This window comes from Choloepus didactylus, chromosome 4 (assembly GCF_015220235.1).
Source record: "Choloepus didactylus isolate mChoDid1 chromosome 4, mChoDid1.pri, whole genome shotgun sequence".
Classification (NCBI taxonomy): domain Eukaryota; kingdom Metazoa; phylum Chordata; class Mammalia; order Pilosa; family Megalonychidae; genus Choloepus; species Choloepus didactylus.
Genome location: NC_051310.1, coordinates 1816239 through 1836857, shown reverse-complemented (window position 1 = coordinate 1836857; position 20619 = coordinate 1816239). Strand labels below are relative to the sequence as shown.

The window sequence follows — 20619 nt, the reverse complement described above, 5'->3', positions numbered from 1 at the left end:
CACATACAAGGAAAGCCAAATAAGACTAAGTGCTGATTTGTCATCAGAAACCATGGAGGCGAGAAGGCAGTGGTACAATATCTTCAAGACACTGAAAGAGAAAAATTGCCAGCAAAGAATTCTTTATTCAGCAAAGCTGTCCTTCAAAAATGAGGATGAGTTTAAAATATCCACAGATAAACAGATGCTGAGAAAGTTGGTTAAGAAGAGTCTTGCCCTACGGGAATTACTAAAGGGAGTTTTCCCAGATGAAATGAAGACAGAGACAGGTTTGGAGGAGAGTTTAGAAAGGAGGATTATTAGTAAGGGTAACTAAAAGGATAAAAAAGAGATAAAAAATAGATCTGACAAATAAAAGCCAAAGGATAAAATCATTGAACTACAGCTTTTACAGTAATGATATTGAATGTTAGTGGATTAAACTCCCCAATCAGAAGACACAGATTGGCGGAATGAATAAAATAATATGATCTATCTGTATGGTGTTTACCACAGACACATTTTAGACACAAAGATACAAATACTTTGAAAGTGAAAAGATGGAAAAAGATATTCTATGTAAGCAGTAACCAAATAAAAGCTGGGATAACCATACTAATAGCAGACATAATAGATTTTAAATGCAAAAATGTTATAAGAAACAATGAAAGACACCATATATTAATGAAAGGGGAAATTCATCAAGAAGAGATAGCAATCAAAAATATCTATACACCTAACCAAGGTGCCCAAAAATACATGAGGCAAACACTGGCAAAACTGAAGGGAGTAATAGATGACTCCACCATAGTAGTGGGAGACTTCAACACACCACTGTCATCAATAGATAGAATATCTAAACAGAAGATCAATAAGGAAATAGAGAACCTAAATAATATGATAAAAGAACTAGACCTAACATATATAGAATACTGTACCCCTAAACTGCAGGGTATTCCTGCTTCTCGGGTCCTCAAGGAACATTCTCCAGGATAAACCACATGCTTGGGCACAAAACAGGTCTTAATAAATTGAAAAAGATTTAAATTATATAAAACACTTTCTCTGATAATAATGGAATGAATCTGGAGATCAGTAACAGCCAGAGAACTGGAAAATTCACAAATATATGGAGAATAAACAACACCCTTTTAAACAACTGTGGGTCAAAGATGAAATTGCAAGAGAAATTGGTAAATATCTTGAGACAAATGAAAATGAGAACACAACATATCAAAACTCATGGGATGCAGTGAAGGCAGTGCTGAGAGGGAAATTTATAGCCCTAAAAGCCTACATTAAAAAAGAATAAAAAGAGCTAAAATGAAAGACCTAACTGCACACCTGGAGGAACTAGAAAAAAGAACAGCAAACTAACCCCAAAGGAACAGAAGGGAAGGAAAAAAAAACAAAGATTAGAGCAGAAATACATGAAATTGAGAACAACAACAACAACAAAAAAGAGAGAATCAACCAAACCAAAAGTTAGTACTTTGAGAAGATCAATAAAATCGACAAGCCCTTAGCTCAACTGATAAAGAAAAAAAGAAAAGGTGCAAATAAATAAAATCAGAAATGAGAGGGGGCACATTACCATGGACCCCACAGAAATAAAAAAGAAATCTTAAGAAGATATCATGAACTGTGCGCCAACAAACTAGACAACTTAGAGGAAATGGACCATTTCCTAGAAACACATGGACAGTCCGCAGACTGCAGAAGAAATGGAAGATCTCAACAAACCAATCACAAGTAAAGAGACTGAAATGGTCCTCAGAAACCTCCCGATAAAGAAAAGCCCAGGACCAGACTGCTTCACATGTGAATTCTGCTGATCATTCCAAGAAGAATTAGTACCAATCCTGCTCAAACTCTTTAAAAAAATTGAAGAGCAGACACTACCTAACTCTTTCTATGAAGCCAACATCACCCTAATACCAAAGCCTGATAAAGATACTGCAGGAAAGGAAACTTCAGGCCAATCTCTCCAATGCATATAGTTGCAAAAATCCTCAACAAAATACCTGCAAATAGAATCCAACAGCACATTAGAATGTATATATGTATATACACCATGACCAAGTAGGTTTTATTCCAGGTATGCAAGGGTGGTTCAACACAAGAAAATCAATTATTGAAATATACCACATTAACAGATCAAAGGGGCAAAACCACCTGATCATCTTGCTTGATGCAGAAAAGGCATTTGACAAAATCCAGCATCCTTTCTTGATAAAAACACTTTGAAAAGTAGGAATCAAAGGAAACTTCCCCAACATGCTGAAGGACATATATGAAAAAAAAACCTACAGCTAACATCATATTGAACATTAAGAGACTGAAAGCTTTCCCCCTAAGATCAGGAACAAGACAGGGATGCCCACTGTCACCGTTGTTATTCTACATCTTGTACGAAGTTCTAGCTAGAGCAGTCAGGCAAGAAAAAGAAATAAAAGGCATCCAAATTGGAAAGGAAGAAGTCAAACTTTCACTGTTTGCAGATGACATGATCCTATATTTAGAAAGTCCCCCCAAAAACACAAAAACACAGCAAAGCTACTAGAGCTAATAAATGAGTTCAGCAAAGTGGCAGAATACAAGATCAACATGCAAAAATTAGTAGTGTTTCTACACAGTAGAAATAAACTATCTGAATGAGGTAATCAAGAAAACCCATTTACAATAGCATCTACAAGAATCAAATATCTAGGAATAAAAACCAAGGATGTAAAGGACCTGTACATAGAAAACTATAAAACATTGCTGAAAGAAATCAAAGAAGATGTAAATAAATGGAAGGACATTGTGCTGGTTTGTATATATTATGTCCCCCAGAAAAAGCCATATTCTTTAATGCAATCTAGTGGCAGATGTATTAGTGTTGATTAGATTGGAATTCTTTGATTGAGTGTTTCCATGGAGATGTGACTCAATCAACTGAATGAAATGTTTGATTGGATAATTTCCATGGAGGTGTTACCCTGTCCATTCAGGGTGGTGTTAATTGGATCACTGGAGTCATATAAAGGAGTTCACAGACAGAAGGAGCTCAGAGCAACTGAGAGTGACATTTTGGAAGAGCTGCACTGACAGACACAGTTTGAAGAGGGCCGTTGGAAGCTGACACTGACATTTTGGAGATTGCCATTTTGAAACGCAACCTGGGAGCAAGCAGACACCAGCCATATGCCTTCCCAGCTAACAGAGGTTTTCTGAATGCCATTGGCCATCCTTCGATGAAGCTACTCTTTGTTGCTGCCTTACTTTGGATGCTTTATGGCCTTAAGACTGTAACTTTGTAACCAAATAAACCCCCTTTTATAAAAGCCGATCCATTTCTGGTGTTTTGCAAAAGGGCAGCATTAGCAAACCAGAACAGACATCCCCTGTTCTTGGACTGAAAGTTAAATGTCATTAAGATGTCAATTCTACACAAATTGAGCCATAGATTCAAAGCAAGACCAATCAAAATTCCAACAGACTACTGTGCAGAAATGGAAAAGCTAATTATCAAATTTATTTGGAAAGGAAAGGGGCCTTGAATAGTCAAAAACATCCTGAAAAAGAAGAATGAAGTGGGAGGACTCACACTTCCTGACTTTAAATCATATTATGAAGTCGCAGTGGTCAAAACAGCACGGTTCTGGGATAAAGGTAGAAGTCCTGATCAGTGGAATTGAATTGAGAGCTCAGAAACAGATCCCTAGGTCTGGAGTCCACTTATTTTTTTATAAGGCTCCCAATTCCTCTGAAGCGGAACAGAACAGTCTCTTCAACAGGTGGTGCTGGGAGACTGGACATCCATACCCCAAAGAATGAGAGACTCCTATTTCATTCCCTGTGCACAAATGAACTCAGAATCGATCAAAGACCTAAATATAAGCAACAGAACCATGAAACTCCCGGAAGACAATGTAGGGAAGCATCTTCAGGATCTGGTGACAGGCGGTGACTTCCTATAGACCTTACACCCAAAGCACAAGCAATTGAAGAAGAAGTGGGTAAGTGGGAACGCCTCGAAACAGAGCACTTCCGGGCTCCAGAGGGTGAAGAGGCAGTGGGAGAAAACACTTGGAAACCACATATCTGATAGGGGTTTGATGTCCACAGTAACAAAGAAATCCCACAATTCAACAATAGAAAGACAAGCAATCCAATTAAAAAATGGGCAAAAGACATGAATAGATGTTTTTCCAAAGAGGAAATAAAAATGGCCGAAAAGCACATGAAACGATGCTCAGCTTCACTAGTTGTTAAAAAATGCAAATCACAATCACAGTGAGTTACCGTCTCACACTTACTAGAATGGCTGGGATTAAACAAACGGGAAACCTCGCGTGCCGGAGAGGATGTGAGGAACTGGGACGCTCACTCGCTGCGGGTGGGACTGTAAGATGTGCAGCCGCTGTAGGGGACACTTTGGAGGTTCCTCGGGAAGCTCAGTACAGAGTTGCCTTCTGACCCGGCAGCCCCGCCACTCGTGATACACCTGGAAGATCTGAAAGGAGGGACATGAACAGACATCTGCAGACTGATGCTCATGGCCAATTATTCACAATTGCCAAGAGATGGAAACAACCCAAGTGTCCATCAATAGGTGATGGATAAACAAAATGTGGTCTATATATACGATAGAATATTATTCAGCAGGAAGAAGGAATGAAGTCCTGATACATGTGACAAGATGGATGAACCTTGAGGACATTATGTTGAGTGAAATAAGTTGAACACAAAAGGACCAATATTGTATGATCTCAGTAATATGAACTAATTATAAAAAGTAAGCCCATAGTTATAGAATCTAGAATATAGGTTGCCAGGAGTTAGAATGAGGCTAAAGAATGGGGAGTGGATGCTTAATGTTTGCAGAATTTTAAACTAAGTTGAATTTAAGTGTTTGGCGGTGGACCGAGATGATGGTAGCACATTATTGTGAGTGTAATTAGCAGTGCTGAATTGTGAGTGAAGGTGGTGGGAAGGGGAAGTTTAGAGTCGCGTATGTCACCGGAAGGAAAGTCGAAGGTTAAAGCGTGGACCGCGTGGCACAGTGAATTGTGTGGTGAGCGGTGACTGTCATTTACAAGCATAAAAAGTCCTTCTGTGAACGAATGAATGTGTGGCACTTTTACCAGGAGCTAATAACAGAGGGCTGTGTGGGCCACGCTGCCCCTTGGGTCCCTTTCCAGCAGCCTGCCCCCTCCCGGACTCCTGGCAGGCACGGTCCTGCCCCTGTCCCCGTGGCCTGGCTCCCCCGTGACGCCACCGCCCAGGGTGAAGCCCATACCCGGCTGCACTCACCCAGCCTGATGCCAGGGGTCCTGGTCCTGGCGTGCGGCGCTCCCAGCCCTCGTTACTGCTGAGTGTGCTCCTTCACACAGTGGACGGCGGTTTGTTATTTCTGTTTGTCTTTGTTTGGAGGGTGTCTAGGTTTCCGGTCTTGGGCAGTTGTGAAGAAAACTGCTGTGGATATTCATGTGCAAGTTGTTGCCGGGACAGATCCTGTCATCTACGTGGGTCCGTTCCAAGGGTGGGATTGCAGGGTGACCGGTGCTGGGCCGTTTTGGATGTATTATGTCCCCCAAAACACCATGTTCTTTAATGCAATCTTGTGGAGGCAGACATTGTTGATTAGATTGTAATTCTTTGAGTGTTTCCATGGAGATGTGACCCACCCAGCTGTGGGTGCTGACTCTGGTTGGATGGTTTCCATGGAGGTGTGGCCCCGCCCATTCAGGGTGGGTCTGAATTAGATCACTGGAGCCATATAAATGAGCTGACAGACAGAAGGAACTCAGTGGAGCTGGGAGAGACACTTGGAGAGCAACCGAGAGAGACAGTTTGAAGACGGCCGTTACAAGCAGACTTCTGCTCCGGGGAAGCTAAGAGATGACAAACAAGCAACATTTTGAAGAACCCACAGGAGCTGAGGAGGAACTAGAACATAACCCGGGATCAGCAGATGCCAGCCATGTGCCTTCCCAGCTTAGAGAGGTTTTCCTGACACCATTGGCCATCCTCCAGTGAAGGTACCCGATTGCTGATGTGTTACCTTGGACACTTTATGGCCTTAAGACTGTAACTGTGTAACCAAATAAACCCCCTTTTATAAAAGCCAGTCCGTCTCTGGTGTTTTGCAAAAAGGCAGCATTAGCAAACTGGAACAGGTGGTGATATGTGCAACCTTGTGGAAACCCTGAGACTTTTCCAGAGTGTCTGAGCCGTTGTGACAGCACTTGGCGTCAGTTCTCTTTCAGGCTGCTCTGCTGGGGGGCACACTGGCCTCTGACGGTGGTTTTGGTTTGTGTTTCCCTAGCGTCTGCTGATGCCAGCTTCTTTTCCTGTGCTTATGGGCCACCCCCATGCCTTCTTTGCTGAGGTGTCTGTTCAGAGCTTTTGCCCATTTTTTATTGGGTTGTTTCTTTACAAATTGTTGAGTTTTGAATGTTCTTTCTATTTATCTACACAGTATTATATATCCTGGATAAAGTTCTTTGTTGAATATGTGACTTGCAAATATTTTCTCCCACTCTGTAGCTTGTCTTTTCATTCTCTCAACTGTATTTTTTTGCAGGGCAAAGTTTTAAGTTATAATGTTATCAAATGGATTGTGCTTTCGGTGCCATGTCTAAGACCTCTTTGCCTAACTCCAGGTCCTGAGGACTTTCTGCTGTGTGTTCTCCCAACAGTTTTATTGCTTTATGTTTTATGTGTAAGTCCCTGAGGGTTGATTTTATATCAGATGGGAGATGTAGCTCGGGCTCACTTGTTTCCACTTGGACGTCCAGTTGTTCAGCACCACTGGTTGGAAACACCCCTTTCTGCCCCTCCCCTTGGTGGCCTCGCCCTGGTCCCTTCTCCACCATCTTTCAGTGTCAGGACCGCACTGTCGCGACCAGTAGAGCTTTACAGGTTGTCCTGAAATTGGGTGGCGGAAGTCACCGGCTCTGTTCTTCATTTATAAAATGGTTTGTGTATTTTAGGTTCTTTGCCTTTCAAGTGGCTTTTAAAGTCAGGTTGTTTGTATCTACCAAACCCCATCCAAGGATGTGCACTGGGATTGTGTCTGGGGGAATGGCTGTCCATCCTGTCACGTAGGTTGTATCCGTTTACTTAGATCTTCTTTGATTTCTTCCATCGGTGTTTTATAGTTTCCAGCACACAGATCCTGCATTTTTGCCACATTTAGCTATTTCCTTTTTGGAGCTATCATAAATGGAATTTTAAAACTTCAGCTCCCAATTTTACATTGTGAGTATGTAGAAATATTGCTTTTAAATGTTGGTCTTACATCATATGATCTTACTAAATTCACTTATTGGTTCTAGGGGCTTGTTTTTCCGTTTTATACTTCGGTTGGAATTTTCTACGTGTGTAGTCATGTGGTGTCTGAGGAGGACTGGCCTTGCTTTGTCGTTCCCGTCATGTGCCTTTTGCCGCCTGCTCCTGCCGCTGGGGCCGCGCTGCCGGGCTCGAGGGTGGGAGAAGGGCTTTCTCGGGTGGAGGAGGCTCCCTTCTTGCCCCGCGTTGCCGAGTCTTCGTCACGAGTGGATGTTGGGTTGTCGACGTTTTTCTGGGTCTGTCGAGGTGGCTGCAGGTTTCTCTCATTTGGCCCGTGGATCTGGTGAGCTGTGCTGACCGTGGCCACTGACGGCCTGTCCCTGCGCCCATGGGCACCCCCGGCTCCCCGGCCCGTCTTGCCCCGCACGGGTCCTGCCTGCACGCCTGGAGGCCCTTGGAGGCCACCCGACCCCACGCTCCCTGTGCAGCCGCCCGGCACAGCTCTCGGGTCACTTCAGGGCAGCACACGGCTGCGGGCAGCGCTGCGCGGACTCCAGGTCCATGCCCCAGGGCCAAGAGCCCCGGTTCCTCCAGGGCTCCCCATCTCGGCCCCTCCTCCTCCCCATCTCTGCCCACACCTGCGGTCGCAGTTAAATCGTCTGGGGGGGGGGCGGCCGGTTGCTGAACCCTCGGCTCTCGGCGTTGCTCGGAGGGTACCGGCGGCGGGGGCTCTTTCCCGGAGGCGAGGGTGAGGCGGGGGACTGGGCCTGGTCCCCGGCGGAGGCGTGCAAGGTGTGGAGGGCGGCGAGAAAGGAACAGGCGGGACGCTTTTTTCAGGAGGGTAAAGCCAAGAGTGTTTATTAGGGGTGAGCACAGGTTATATAGGCTGGCATAGAGGGCGGGGGTTGTTACAAGCCAATGCTGAGGGGATAAAGGCTAGGATTGGTTCTGAGAGGGTGCGGAGGTTAGGATTGGTTCTGAGAGGGCGCGGAGGTAGTTTGAAAAGGGGCGGGAGTTGCTCTGGCAACGGTGTCTGGCAACAGTGTATGCGCACTGGTGGTGGCGGGAGTTGCACCGGCAACGGGGAGTGTGCGGGCAAGATAAGGGGGTGGGGAAAAGGCAGTTCCCTCCGGCAAGCCTCCCCTAACGGTGGTATTTTGGGTGAGGAAATGGGGCCTGCCTCCGGCCTCACTTTCCCAGGCCTGGGGGGCTGTGGAGGGCACTGTCGCCCGTGCCTACCACCCTCCCCAGGGGCTGATCAGGTCCCCCAGCCCAGGCCCGCCAAGTCGAAGCACGTAATCAGTGTCCCGCACACACCATCCCCATCTCAGCCCCTCCCACCATCTCGCCCCCCATCTCGGCCCCTCCCTTCCCCATCTCAGCCCCTCCCCATCTTGGCCCTTCCCTCCACCTCGGCCTCTCCTATCTCGGCCCCCTCCCCTTCCCCTCCCCATCTCAGCCCCTCCACATTTCTGCCCCCCCTCCCCATCTCGGCCCCTCCCCCATCTCAGCCCCCTCCTTATCTCGGCCTCTCCCCCTCCCCATCTTGGCCCCCTCCCTCATCCCCCACCTTGGCCCCTCCACCTTGGCCCCCCCCGTCCCCCATCTCTGTCCCCCTCCCCCCTCCCCCCCATCTTGGGCCCCCCCATCTCGGCCCCCTCCCCCTCCCCCATCTCGGCTCCCTGGCCCCCTCCCCTCTCCACCTCAAATGTGTGGCTCTCAGATTTCCTGGGGCTGCCAACCCTCCACCTGCCTGTCCACGGACGCTGGCCGAGCCCCTCTCTCCTGGGCCCCCCAGCCTGTGGACATTGAGGGGAGGCTCTGCCCTCAGGCGTCTCAGGGAGGGCTCACGTGGTGTGAGACTGAACAGTGCCAAGGGCACCGCTGCCACGCAGGGGACACAGATGGTGACTCCAGCCTGGCCAGGGACTGCGGCAGGACTCCTGGAAGACGCTGTGGTCGAGCAGTGTCAGGGCGAGCCTGCAGGGGCCCGGTGGACACCGTGGAGGGGGTCCCATGGAAGACGTGTGGGCAGGGGGTGGCGAGGGGCAGGACGTGATGGGAGGAGGGTGCGATGGGGAGGGGCGGCTGCGGTGACCTGTCTGCCGTCTGTCCAGGTTGTGCAGCCTGACCCTGAAGAAGCTGCTGGTCTTTAAGGAGCTGGAGAAGGAGCTCATCTCGGTGGTGGTCGCTGTCAAAATGCAGGTAACGGGCAGGGGTGCAGGTAACGGGCAGGGGTGTAGCTCCCCGGGGAGTGGGCAGGGTGCCTCCACTGCACCGAGGCCGGGGGTGTGGGGGTCTCCAGCAGCCCTGCCTCTCTGTGTTCCGGGAGATGGCTTTTGCCTTCTGCTTTCCCTCGTTTCTAAAAGCCATGCTCGGGCTGAGGGGTCTGGCAGGGAGGAGAAGAGGCCGGAAACTCTGTTCCCACCGTGTGTCGGCCGCCCGGCCCCCACGAGCCCCTGGCCGCCTCCGGCCTTGAGGACAGCGGCTCGGCCTCTCACAGGCCCACCCAGCCGCCTCGGCTCTGCCTCTGCCCAAGCCTCATCCTGGGGCTGTCCCTGGTCACTCCGGGGCGGCCGCGGCCTTTGAACGGACGCCCAGTTTGTGCCTGGTGAGCAGCTGCCCCCGGGTACCCCACAGATCCTCTCACAGGCAGGCCTGAGGCCGGGGCGAGCACCTGTCCACTGCCTCTGCTGTCTGCCGGGGGCTGGTCCACGCGTCCGGGGGGGCTCCGCCTGGTGGACCTTGAGTCTGCGCTCCTGCATGGTGCCCCCACGCCCTGAGCTCCCCTGTGGGCTCTGCCGGGACCGAGCCCGGAGCCTGTCACACAGCTCTGGGGGCCTGGGCTGCTTGCCCGACCCCTCCCAGCCTTCCCCGGGAGCCTTCCCCGGGGTCCCAGGCTTCCCCAACAGGCCCCCACAGGTGGGCGCGTGGGTCGAGCCCGAGGCCGGGGCATCCTCCATCCTCAATTCCATGGGAGGAAAGGCCCGTGGCCTCCAGCTGGGAGCCCTGGGGTTAGATAAGAAGCCTCAGAGCCTTGTTCTTAGCAGAGACACTTCTGTCCACCCTTGTGGTGAAGGGTGAGCGACAGTGACCCACGGGCAGCGTGTGCCTGGGCAGGACGCACCGAGAGGGCCCATGGGGCCACGGCTCCCTTGAGCTGGAACGCACTGGCCACGGGGCAGCGTGGAGGCAGCAGCGTCTTTGCCCCGAGGGGGGTCTAGGGTCCTGGGCACTCAGGGCTGCACTGGCCACCTCTGTGGGCCAGTCCCTCACCATGTCAGGGCACTTGGCTCTGGGCCTCCTGCCCGTGGAGGGTCACAGTCTCTCTGGGTTTTCAGAACAAGACAGAATGTTGCAGAGGCTTCTGAATCTGGGTGCTGGCAGCATCACGAGACAGCCCCTGTCTTGGCCCCTGGCCCCTGACCCCCTTCCTCCGCTGCCCTTCAGCCCTCCAGGCCCCGACCCACTCGGAGCCCACTGCCCTCGACCGGTCCCTCCTCGGCTCTGAGTCCTCAGGTCACCTCAGCCCCCTGGCGCATCTCCAGCTCCTGCTCTGCTTCTCTGTGTGCGTCCTCTCCTCCTGGGGGGTCCTCTCCTGACCAGTCCTGTCTCTTGGTGCTCCCAGTGCTGCCTTCTCTGCAGCGTTCTCGTGAGGCCGTGGAGGCCGGGGGAGGCGGGGGAGGCTGAAGAGGCTGAGGAGGCCAAGGAGGCCGGGCCAGGCAGCCAGCCACACAGCAGCTCCCAGTCGTGGCCTGTGGCCCTCCTGCCCTGCCGTACCGCCCTTGGCTCCTCTGTGACAGGCCTCCCCATCAGCCTGCGATCTGGGGAGCTCAGCACCCTAGTTCCTGGAGGGAGTGGAAAAGAAACGCTGTCGTCCCGTGCCTGCACTGCCTCTCCTTCCTGCTCGGGGTCCCCGACTCCCTTCAGGCGGGTCAGTTGGGGTCCTCTGTGAGGGCAACCCCAAGTTGGGGTCAGACGTGCAAGAGCTGTAGAAGCACTGTCCGGAAGGGTCAAGGGGGCGCCCGGGAGTGGGGGTGGTGCCCGGCAGCCGTGGGAGTTCCCGTGGGGGCTGCTGTCCCTGGGGCTGTGTGGAGGGCCAGCCTGGTCGTCCCGGGCCCCCAGCCCGGGCCTGGGTCCTCGTCTGTGACCGAAACTGGGCCTTGCCCACCGCGGGTCGCACTTGGGGATGAGGGCCGAGGCCGGGGGCACCGGCCCTTTTGGAACAGCGGACGTGCTCGTTGTGGAGCTTGGGGTTTGGGTCCCGCTGTATTTTGTACGAATGACTTGTTACCTGTCGGTTCCCCCGGCCCAGCGTCTGCTGCCGTCACGTGCTAGGTTTGCTTCTAGGTGGCTGTGCATTTTCTTGGCTGTTTCTGGACGTCTTCGCACGTCTGCACTCGGGACGGCGCCTTGGGCTTACGCCTCCTAACTTGGGGTGCGCTCTCCTCTGGGAGGGGGTGTCTCCCCCCTCCCACCTTTCAGAAATGCTCGCAGGAGTGGCCTCGGCAAACGCCGGCCGCAGTGTCCGCTCACACCCACGTCCTGCTGGCATATTTTTTGTGATGGTGTTAAGTTGGGCAGTGACGATTCTTGGACGTTCTTGGGGCTGTGGATAAGTGTCCCCACCGCCCCGGGAGTCCTGTAGCCCACGCCGCCCGCCTCACCGAGAACCTGCCGCTCGCAGCTCCCCTCCACCTCCGTCACGGGGAGACCTCATTCCCTGCAGGGCTCCAAGCGGATTCTGCGGTCTCACGAGATTGTGCTGCCCCCCAGTGGACACGTGGAAACCGACCTGGCGCTGACCTTCTCGCTGCAGGTGGGCGGCCTCCGCGGCAGGTGGGGAGGTGGGTGGCCTCTGCTCCAGGTGGGCAGGTGGGCGGCCTCTGCAGCAGGTGGGGAGGTGGGCGGTCTCTGCGGCAGGTGGGCAGGTGGGCAGTCTCCACGGCAGGTGGGGAGGTGGACGGTCTCTGCGGCAGGTGGGCAGGTGGGCGGCCTCTGCAGCAGGTGGGGAGGTGGGCGGTCTCTGTGGCAGGTGGGCAGGTGGGCGGCCTCCATGGGCAGGTGGGCGGCCTCTGCAGCAGGTGGGGAGGTGGGCGGTCTCTATGGCAGGTGGGCAGGTGGACGGTCTCCGCTGCAGGTGGGGAGGTGGGCGGCCTCCACAGGCAGGTGGGCAGGTGGGCGGTCTCTGCGGCAGGTGGGCAGGTGGGCGGCCTCCACAGGCAGGTGGGCAGGTGGGCGGCCTCTGCAGCAGGTGGCCACTTTGCACCGGGCTCGGCTGTTTCCCACACAGATGTCAATGTTGCCAACAGTCCTGCTTCACCCCGGTTTATTCCTAAAGGATTAGAAACTTCGCTTTGGTTTCAAAATAACCTTAGCCTGACAGTTTGTTTTATGACCTCGCTACTTTCTCTTTTTCCCGGGAATGGAATGAGAAAACTCAACCAAATAAACCAAAGCGATGTTTCTAATGGTTGAGTTTTTTCATTCCATTCCCGGGAAAAAGAGAAAGTAGTGTGGTCAGAAAACAAACTGTCAGGCTGAGGTGGTTTTGCCGCGTGCCGTGGGAGCCGTCAGCCCTGCTGGCGGGGTCGGGCGCAGCTCCGGGACCTCCGGCCCTTCCCCGAGCCCCGGCGGCGGCTCTCCCACCTTCACTTCCTCTTTGCACTGTCTGGAAGGCCAGGATCGCTTAGGATTAGTGAATGCGAATAACATATTTGGTGTCAATTCATTTCAAATCCATGAAAAACCTCCTGGTCTCATTTTGAGCTCTCAGGCTGAGAACCCCGTGGCTCACGCCCTGTGCCCTTCCCCAAAGCCACGTGACCCCTGACCCGACCAGGCCCTGCCAGGCTGCGGGGTTGAGGGCTCGGGGTCAGGGGTCGGAGGGTGCACTCTGACCTCCTGCCCTCTGGAGACACAGCGGCCTGTGTGTGGGAGCTCCCGCCACCGGAGCGGCTCCTGGTTTCTGTAGTTGGGGTTTATTCCTTCCTCTTGGGGGAGCTCAGGTTTATTGAGGTAACGTTACAAAATGTGCGACTGACCCTTCCCAAGTCTGACAACTCCGAGCCAGGGTAGTCGCCACACGCCAGGGCACAGGGCAGGTCTGTCACCCCAGTTCTTTTATTTTCATTTGTGATTTCTAAGAAAGCGGCTGCGTGTCTGTTCTCTGGCCACGAGCTTTGCCAGCCTCTCGCTGTCGCTGCCGCTGCCCACCTGGAGGGCTGGCGAGGTGGGCTTGGCGGGAGGCGCTGGCTCTCCCGAGGCCCCTGCGCTGCTCTCGCACCGGGGACAACTGCTGGAGGCCACAGCCTCTCCGAGACACCGGTGTGCATGGGACCCCTGCACGCCCTGGCAGAAGCGTGCGTCTGCCCACGGTGCCCTCAGCTCATGGCCGTGCATGCGTCGGTCCAGCGAGGGGCCTTGGTGACCGGCTGGCTCTTGTGAGGCCCGGAGGGTGCCCGCTCCTCCCTCAGGGCCCCGTGGGTTCCGGGCCACGGCCCTGGCACTAGGACCACCGTGTGGGCTGATGACAGCGGGAGGGCGGCTTGGGCCCCACGTTCCCCACTGCAGCTTTGACCGCTGTGACGTCCGTTGTTCCTGCAGTACCCCCACTTCCTGAAAAGAGAAGGCAACAAACTTCAGATCATGCTGCAACGGAGAAAGCGATACAAGAACCGGACCATCCTGGGCTACAAGACGCTGGCCGCGGGCTCCATCAACATGGCAGAGGTGGGTCCTCGGGCTCCTGGCCCCGTGCCCCCACCCCACAGCGAGCCCCTGCAAACCTGCCAGCCGGTCGGGAGGACGTCCTGCTGGTGCCACGCAGGCCTGGGCCCCGGCCCTGCACTCGCTCGGGCTGGCAGCCGCCCAGGGCTCGGCACGTGGGACTGTGGGCAGGTCAGGGCCCCCTGCTGCTCCTTCCCCTGGGGCTGCCCGCCCGTCCCCCAGGCCGACATGCAGTCCTGTGGTGGGGGCAGCCGGGCTCGGGGCACATGGCAGAGCGGGGCCTGAGCGGCAGGTGGCCGGGCCGCCCGCTCCCTGCCTGGTTGCGGGTGGACGTGCTCGCTGCACGTTTTGGGAGGACATGGGAAGGGCGGTCGGTGGGGCCGGGTCCATCCTGGGGCTGGCGGGGCTTGGGGGTCACCTGCAGGCATCAGCCCCTCTCAGGAGCGTCCCCTCGGGGGACCATGATGAGATGCGGGCCTTGGGCCATGGATGTTGGGGAGCACAAGGGCTGCCCAGCGGTCAGCGTGTGAGGGTGCAGACGAGACTCTTGGCCCCAGGGAGCCCGCCGTGCCGGGCTCGTCAGCTGTCGGGAGGCCCGGCCTTCTGCGAGCCCCTCGGCGTCCCCACTGTGCATGGTTCTCGGGGTGGGCACCCCCGGGCGGCCGGCGCCACATGGAGGTTCTCCCACCCTCTCCTGCTGGAGTCCAGGAAGGAGGCCTCTGTCTGCTCCAGGGCGATCAAGCCTGGCCCCAGTGCACGCCCGTCCGGTTCTTGCTGTGAGCTGCTCCGTGTGGGGCTGGGGGCTGCCCGCCAGGCCCGGAGCCACCAGATGTACTGGTGGGGGGGCAGGGCCAGCGCCAGATCCGGCAGGGGCGGGCAGCTGAGAAAGGGAGGAGGTTGGCCACAGAGAGTGTCCTCGGCAGGGCAGGAGCTGGGGAGAGGGCGCCTGTGGGTCTCGGCCTCCTCCAGCCGGGCCTCGGTCATGCCCACCCCTCCTGAGAACGCGCATGGTGCGTCCACACAGCCAGTCCCCCGCTTCGCCGCACGGCCCGGGGCGTGGCTGGAGCGCGGCTGCGCAGCGGTGCTGTGGCAGTGGGCGGCCGGGCTGCCCCACTCGCCGGGACCTTCCCACAAGCCGGCCTCCCCCTCTGCCGAGCCCTGGGGCTCCTGGGGGCTCATGGCAGGGCCTGTGGGAAAGCCCCGGAGGGCGGCTCCCAGCAGCTTCCCCAACCCTCTCCCCAGTCTGCTGCTCCACGAGCTTTGCCCTGTGAGGTGCATTGTCGTTTTGCAAGACATTATGCTGTTTACACAATTTTGTACTTTTTGTCACACGTAGCACCAGCAGTCTCTTGTGTTACTAAAATATTTTTGGAAACAAAAGGGGAGGAACCCATGGCAGGTGCCAAGTGAGTCCACACCGGGAAGGGCACGGGGGCTCGGTCCCGGGGGGACAGCTGGCTGCCCGCAGGGCTGACCTCTCACACGAAGGTGCAGCTGGGGACACAGGTGGACGGAAAGAGGCCGTGTGACAGCTGCAGAGTGGGTCACGCCCCGGGCCGAGGGAGCCCGGGCTCGTTGGGGGTGTGCCATGGCGCAGCCACCGCGGACGGTCGAGGATAGTCACCGTGTGACCCGCAGCCCTGCTTCTCGGCACACACCCAAGGAGCCGAAGGCAGGGACGCGAATGGACATTTGCACACCAGCGTTCGTAGTGGCATTTTCACAGTTGTCCAAAGCTGAAAGCAACCCAAGTCTATGTACAGATGAACGGATAAACGAAATGTGGCACACACACGTGGAACGCCGTCCAGCCGTGGAAAGGAAGGACGTTCCGGTTCACATACATTGCCTGGTGAACCGTGAAGACATCGTTGAGTGAAATAAGCCAGACACAAAAGGACAAAATTGAATGATCTCACTGATAGGAAACAATTAGGAGAAGCAAATTCCCAGAGTCGGGTTCCTGGGGGTGGGGTGGGGATGGGCAGTTCTTGTGTAATTGGCAGGTTTCTCCTTGGGGTGATGGCAACGTTATGAGCACAACTAACAGCATTGGATTGTATAACTGAAAGTAGTTAAAATGGGAAACTTTAAATTAGATACATGTTATCAGAATAAAAAATTTTTTAAAAACCCCTTAGATTGTGCAATGCAAAGACCGAACCCTAATGTAAACTCTGGACTATAGTTAATAATATAAATACAACAGTACCAGCTCATCGGTTGGAACAGAGGCACCTCTCCAAAACGGGAATAATAGAGAACACCATGTGTGCAGCGTATGGGAACCACTTCCTGCAGATTTTTCTCTGAACTTACAACTTCTCTAATGATAATAATTAAATACAGATAAATGAATGAACCTGTGGGTCACCAGTGGACTCCGGAGGACGCGCGGCCCCCGGCACAGCTGGCCAGGCAGGGCCGTCCAGAGCCGCCTGGTCTGCAGGGGCTGGAGCACCCCAACCCAGGTTTCTGCTGGAGGATGCCAGAAGTTTCTGGGTCCAGAGAGATAAAAGTTAATTGAAAGATACTGGCTGAATGACACTGTGCAATAAAGACGCACACGAGGGCAGCATGAGGGGCTGAACTGCCGCTGCCCACCCAGCCCCTCCTGCAGCCCCTGGCGCACGACTCGGCAGTAATACCCCTTTGAGAGTCTGGCTGCACCCTTCTTCCCACATGCCGGTAGGGGGAAAGCCCCAGACCCCACTCGGGAGCCAGCTGGCACACATGCCCCCTTGGTGGCGAGGGCTGTCCCTCCCGCTTCCCAGGACTCATGGCCACTGAGCTGAGTCCTGATGTGTGCCCTGGAGGCTGAGGCCTCGGGCTATCTCCCCCAGATCCTTCCAGAACAGCCACTGCCTCGGCCCCTGGGTGGCCATGCAGTCTGCTAAATCTCCTTTTATTGGGACCCTCTTCAAGGACTCACCCTTCCCTAAACTTCACTTCTAAGCCAAGAACAGTCACACTGTCCTGGGTGATGTTCAGACTTGGAAAACCAGCAAATCGCTGCAGACAGGTGAGGCAGGTGTGCGCTCAGAGCTCTGCTGTGGGGGTGGGTGCGGTGCTCGTGACAGCATGGTGGGTGCGCACGTGTGTGCATGGGCACCGCATACCCAAGCATGCATGTCACCTCCATGCATACCACAGCACCTCCGTGCACACGCGTCACTTCCATGCACGTGTCACCTCAGTGCACTTGCATCATCTCTGTGTACATGTCACCATGCACACGCGTCACTTCAGTGCATTTGCATCATCTCCATGCGTCACCATGCACATGCGTCACTGCTGTGCACTTGCATCATATCCATGCACACGTCACCATGCACATGCGTCACCTCCGTGCACACGTGTCACCTCAGTGTACTTGCATCATCTCCATGCATGTCACTGCCATGCACAGCACTCACCTTCATGCACACGTGTCACCTCCATGCACATGCGTCACCTCCGTGCACACACATCACCTCAGTGCACTTGCATCATCTCCACGCCCACATGTCATCTCCATGCAAGTGTCACCTCCATGCACAGCTGTCACCTTCATGCACACGTGTCACCTCCATGCACACATGCCACCTCCGTGCACATGTGTCACCTCAGTGTACTTGCATCATCTCCATGCACGAGTCACTGCCATGCACAGCAGTCACCTTCATGCACACGTGTCACCTTCATGCACACGTGTCACCTCCGTGCACATGCGTCACCTCAGTGCACTTGCATCACCTCCATGCATGCACGTCACCTCCACACACATGCATCATCTCCATGCCCACACGTCATCTCCATGCACGTGTCACCTTCATGCACACGTGTCACCTTCATGCACATGTACATCACCTCCATTCACATGTGTCACATCCGTGCACACGGACATCAGCTCCATGCACATCACATCCGTGTACATGTTTGCAGCTCTGGCAGGGGTATCTGAGTGTTGGTGTAAAGTTGGCAGCTGATGGTTTTAATTTTGTTTTTGAAATGATGGCAGAGGTGAGGTTTAAAAAATTTTTGTTTTCTGACTTGACTGATTAAAGAGTTGACATTCCTATACCAGGATCCAGAAACTTAAAAAAATTCTGATCCATAAAAGCCTGACGTCTATCTCTGCTGAACAAATGACCCCAAAAGGCAGCTTCTAAAATATGGAGCCCAGTCTGTGACTGTTCTGAACTGGTTGTTAGAATCTGTATGTGAAGGTGAACTCGTGGCTGCCTCTGATGCGCGTGCAGCGGAGCGGGCTGGGTAGCTGGGGCGTCTGTTCCGGGCAGCCCGTCTGTGCACGTCCGTCTGTGTCCATCCTGGGTGGCCCGTTCGTGTATCTGTCCTACGTGCGCCCATCCTGGCTGTAGCACGTGGGGTGTTAGTGCACCCCCAGTGTTGGAGTCTCCCACCTTAGCGGTGGCTGAGGGGGTCCCCCCAGGACCCGAGGGCGAGGCCCAATGACGCTGACTGCCACGGAGATGAGCACAGGCCCCTTGGACCCTCGTGGCCGTGGGCCTGGGGCGGTGCCTAGTGGCCCCTCGCGGCCCCACCCCAACTTCAGACACCGCTAATTGCTGCCGAAATCCGGGGCCAGCTCCGCTCACAGGTGGGCAGAGCGTGCTCTCCGCCGTCCTCCAGGCCCCTGCTGGTTGCTGGGCCCAATCCCCAGTGGGAGAGGGTTCTGCCCGAGAGCCTGGCCCTGGGCAGGCACCTCGGGGGTCGCTGATGCCCGCATGCCCGCAGGTGATGCAGTACCCCTCAGAGGGTGGCCAGGTGCTGAGCCTGTGCAGCCTTAAGGAGGCCACGGTCAAGGTGGCGGAGATCTGGATCTTCTCGCTGTCCAGCCAGCCCATTGACCACGAGGACGCCGCCATGCAGGCCGGCCCCAAGGCCAAGTCCGCAGGTGAGTGGGCGCCTTTCCACAGCGCTGGGTCTGCGGCGCCCTGAGGGTCTCGGCATAGGACTGGCAGCACCCTCTCCACCGTCTCTGCTGTGGGCTCCTGCCACCCGAGCGGGGCTCTCGTGGGGAGCAGGGAGGGGACAAGGGGCGGCCAGAGGGCCAGAGGCAGCCGGCGCTGGCCAGGGTTACAGCCCCTCCTTGCCCACCTGCCCCCCATCTTCTCCGTGCCCCCGGCCGCCTGGCCCAGAGGCCCTGGTCACACCTGCCTCCAGGGCGAGTGGACCCTCCCGTGCAGCCCCAGGGGTCCCGGGTTCGGCCTCTGCGTGGAGACGGGGCCTCATGGTGCCCCTCTTGCCTGGCTCTGCAGATAACTACTCCGAGGAAGAGGATGAGAGCTTCTCGTCCGAGCAGGAGGCCAGTGACGACGCCGTGCAGGGGCAGGTACTCAGGCCCGGGGCTGTGGGCAGATGCCCGCTGCCCGCTGACTGGTGGGGCCTGAGGGGCCGGGCGGGGGCCGTTCCTCCGGGCGTCCCCCCATCTGTAGAGGCTGCACCCACTCCCGGCGTCCCAGCCCCCTGTGCCCTTGAGCCCCTCGCGGTGGGATGCCCTCCCCCAGCTGCCGCGGGCACCCTGTGTGTCCCTGCAGGATTTGGACGAGGACGACTTTGACGTGGGGAAGCCCAAGAAGCAGCGGCGATCGCTAGTAAGAACGACGTCCATGGCCAGGGTCGGTGGAAACTTTTACTAACATGGGGGGCGTGGATGGGGCTGGGGGATGGGGTGTGAGTGGCCCCGGGTGGGTGTAGAGGGTGGCAGTGGGCGTCAGTGGGCCACCCCGGTGGGCACCTCCACCAGCCCAGACCTGGGAACCGAGCCCCGGCCTGGGCCTCCTGGCTCTGAGAAGCCCACAGGTGGCACCAGCCCAGCTCTCTCGGCCCCTGCTGAGCTCGGGGGCGTCTTTTGCTGGACGTGCCGGTGATGGCCCCAGCCTTGCCCTGGACAGGGCGGCGTTAGGCCAGGGTCCCTGCCCGGTGTCCTCCCTCCTGCAGCACCAAGGCTGGGTAGGGGTGGCAGGGCGGAGGAAGCCGGGCCACTGCCTGCCCAGGCCCTTTGGGGAGCCATCCCTCCATGGGGTGGTGTGATCCACCCCTGTGTGGGCAGCTGTGGGTGCCATGCTCCAGGCTCGTGTGCCAGGGATGGTGCAGGGGCCGCTGAGGCGTCTCCTCAAGGGGTCTCTTGGGGTGGGGGCCTCGACCCTGGCTCTGGGGAGCCCCGGTGTGGTCCGGCCAGGCCCTGGGACAGCCACCTCCCTTGGTGCCCCTTGCGTTGGGAAGGGTCGGGGGTGGGCTCGGGGCCTTCTGCACCCTAACTGCGGCTGCCCCCTTGCTGCTGTGCAGTGTCTGCTGCCTGAGGAGGGCATGTGGAGGGGTCTGGGGCTGAGCCCCTGCAGGCCTGGGGGCCCCGGGAGCAGACTGAGCCTAGGCGCTCTCTACTGAGCCACCCGAGGGACCCCCTTCTTGAGGACCCCCCTGGACCCCTGGGTCCGCCTTTTCTGAGCTCTTCCCCGAGCCTGCCTTGGTCTGAGCACACTTAGCAGCTCTGGAAAGGCCCCGTGGTGGAGCTTCTGGGAGTGGGGGCCCCCTGGCTGCGTGGCCCCGGGTGGCCCTCGTGCCTGACCCTGGGGCCTGCTTCTCTTGTAGCAGCAGAACCTCAAGCAGAAGGTCGTGGCACTGCTGCGG

General features: G+C 55.9%; 1 protein-coding gene across 1 annotated transcript in view; it reads left to right on the top strand.

Annotated features, from left to right (window-relative positions):
- Nucleotides 1–20619, top strand: part of PACS2 (phosphofurin acidic cluster sorting protein 2) — a 68438-nt gene that overhangs the window by 40903 nt on the left and 6916 nt on the right. The window contains exons 2-8 of the mRNA XM_037831617.1: nucleotides 9375–9462; nucleotides 11987–12076; nucleotides 13864–13989; nucleotides 18724–18883; nucleotides 19248–19321; nucleotides 19527–19583; nucleotides 20581–20615. Coding sequence (XP_037687545.1) covers nucleotides 9375–9462; nucleotides 11987–12076; nucleotides 13864–13989; nucleotides 18724–18883; nucleotides 19248–19321; nucleotides 19527–19583; nucleotides 20581–20615 — 630 coding nt within the window. The remainder of the gene's footprint in view (nucleotides 1–9374; nucleotides 9463–11986; nucleotides 12077–13863; nucleotides 13990–18723; nucleotides 18884–19247; nucleotides 19322–19526; nucleotides 19584–20580; nucleotides 20616–20619) is intronic.